Below are 2036 nucleotides of genomic sequence, written 5' to 3'. Positions count from 1 at the left end.
GTGGAATTGGTTAATTCATTAGCTGTTTAAAAGCTCTAAAGCTTTTGATAGATTTGAATAAAAATTCATTTTATGGGATGTAACAGAAACTGGTACAAATAAATAGGAAAAATATCCAAACAGGACTGTTTTCATACCAAATTAATATTGGAGTTTTCACTGCAGTCATTACGGGTCGTATTCAACTAAATAAAATAAAACATCAGTACTGATATAAGCAGGATTGGTTTAGATTGAGGCAGATGAAAAAAATGGGACACTAAAATCAGGGTAAGAACATTTGCATCTGAAATGCCCTTCAGATTGGTTTTTGAACATTTCAACAATAAGAATTTTACACCTTTAAAGCTGTAATTAATTTTTATGTTTGAAAAAGTTGTGATTAAGTGAAACGAGACAAAAACTACAAAAACCGATGTCAAATTCTTACAATAATTGCATTTGTGCTTAATTTGAGCAGGTAAATAGGATCAGCGGATCAACAGAATGAAAGTTTTCATTAAATAGATGTTATGCATTTGATATAAATAGGAGAATGGAGCTTCTCCTTCTCATTTTTAACTTAAATCATATTTTTTTCATTGGTAAATTCTCTAACCTGCTCAAATCATGAAAACATACATTAATTTCAATAAAAACTGACTTATATTTCCATTGTTGCTGTTTTTAAGGAGTTTAAGAGTTAAAATATACTTCATGTCAGCCTCTCTTCTCCTAGGGATGCACCGGAGAATTGTGAACTTATTGTGTGCAAAGCACTGCTGGAATGAAAGGATTGATGGAGGGAATATCCTGAAGGTTATGAGCTGACATTTGGCCTGCCAATGGAATATTTAACCTGCCGGAGGGAGGGAGGGGGGATAAAAAACAACATAACTTCTGGAAGCAGAGTTTAGAAAGAGAGAAGTGACAAAAACGTAACAGCTTCATGTTGAAGAGCAGGAACACATCGATAAAACGATACCTATACCGTGCAATACAGAGAACTAATCATTACCATTCCTTTTTTCGACATCAGCTGTCGGTTAAAATAAAAATAACCAGAAATTAATACATTTATCTGTGAGTGATGGATATGTGTATTCCATCAAAGTCTCCCTTTCTGAATGAATCTAATCCAACAACCCGTTTGGCTGATATTCTAATTAGAGGACATGCACCTGAGTGGTTGCAGGGACGTACCTGTGGCGTGCTGCATTGCCGTTCTTTGAACCGAAGGAGATGTGGTACGGCACACGATGAGTGTCGGGGGAAATGCTTATTCTTTGGCAACCTGCCCACTCTGAAACATGAGACAACAATTCATATAAACATGATACAAAAATATGAAATACATCATTTAACTAAAGTTTTTCTTAGTGTGCATTTGAAAAACACCTTGATGATGTAGACCAGTGTATGCTAGGGTGACCAGATAAGGGTTTCTGAAAAGGAGGACAGTTTTTGTTTGGAGGGGGGGGCGGAGCCATCAGGGGACGGACTACCATCACCGGGTCGGGTTCGGTTACTCCATCCCCCGCTGGCTCCCTCCCCCCCTCTGCCGGAGTTCCCGGAGCTCACGGCTCGGTTCTGCTGCACTGTAGTCGACCAGAATCCCAGACGATTTTAAAATTCCCCCCGGACATTTTTTTTTTTTTTTTAGGGATGAAAAGTAGGACGTGTCCGGGAAAAAGAGGACGTCTGGTCATCCTAGCATATGCTAAACCACGAAAAATCAGGCAAAAACGCTGGTAAATGTTGGATAAGTTATAGGTACGTCTTGTATAAGTGTAGCCTGGGTGCCATTCCGAACTTAGTCCCGCCCACAAGGTTTGAGGTTGGAAAGTTTGGTCTGGCTCTGCTCCATAGTAGCGCGAGTATGATCGCCCACTCTCTGGCGATCCAATCAAATTGTCAGGGCGGGCTTTATACGATGATGGACAGATGATCAACAGTAACGTAATCAACCACGTGACCAAAGCGCACTTGACAACAACAATGGCTGCTGCTGGAGAGTTGAGGTGAGTAGATTCTGCTATTAGGTCTGTTCTAGAAGA

At 39.7% G+C, this 2036-nt stretch overlaps 1 protein-coding gene across 1 annotated transcript in view; it reads right to left on the bottom strand.

Annotated features, from left to right (window-relative positions):
- Positions 1–2036, bottom strand: part of dnajc14 (DnaJ heat shock protein family (Hsp40) member C14) — a 19840-nt gene that overhangs the window by 7845 nt on the left and 9959 nt on the right. Inside the window, exon 6 of the mRNA XM_015397910.1 lies at positions 1183–1282. Coding sequence (XP_015253396.1) covers positions 1183–1282 — 100 coding nt within the window. The remainder of the gene's footprint in view (positions 1–1182; positions 1283–2036) is intronic.

This window comes from Cyprinodon variegatus, unplaced genomic scaffold, assembly GCF_000732505.1.
Source record: "Cyprinodon variegatus isolate N-32 unplaced genomic scaffold, C_variegatus-1.0 Scaffold896, whole genome shotgun sequence".
NCBI lineage: Eukaryota > Metazoa > Chordata > Actinopteri > Cyprinodontiformes > Cyprinodontidae > Cyprinodon > Cyprinodon variegatus.
Note: the sequence above shows the minus strand (reverse complement) of the source record. Positions and strands in the feature narration are given on the sequence as shown.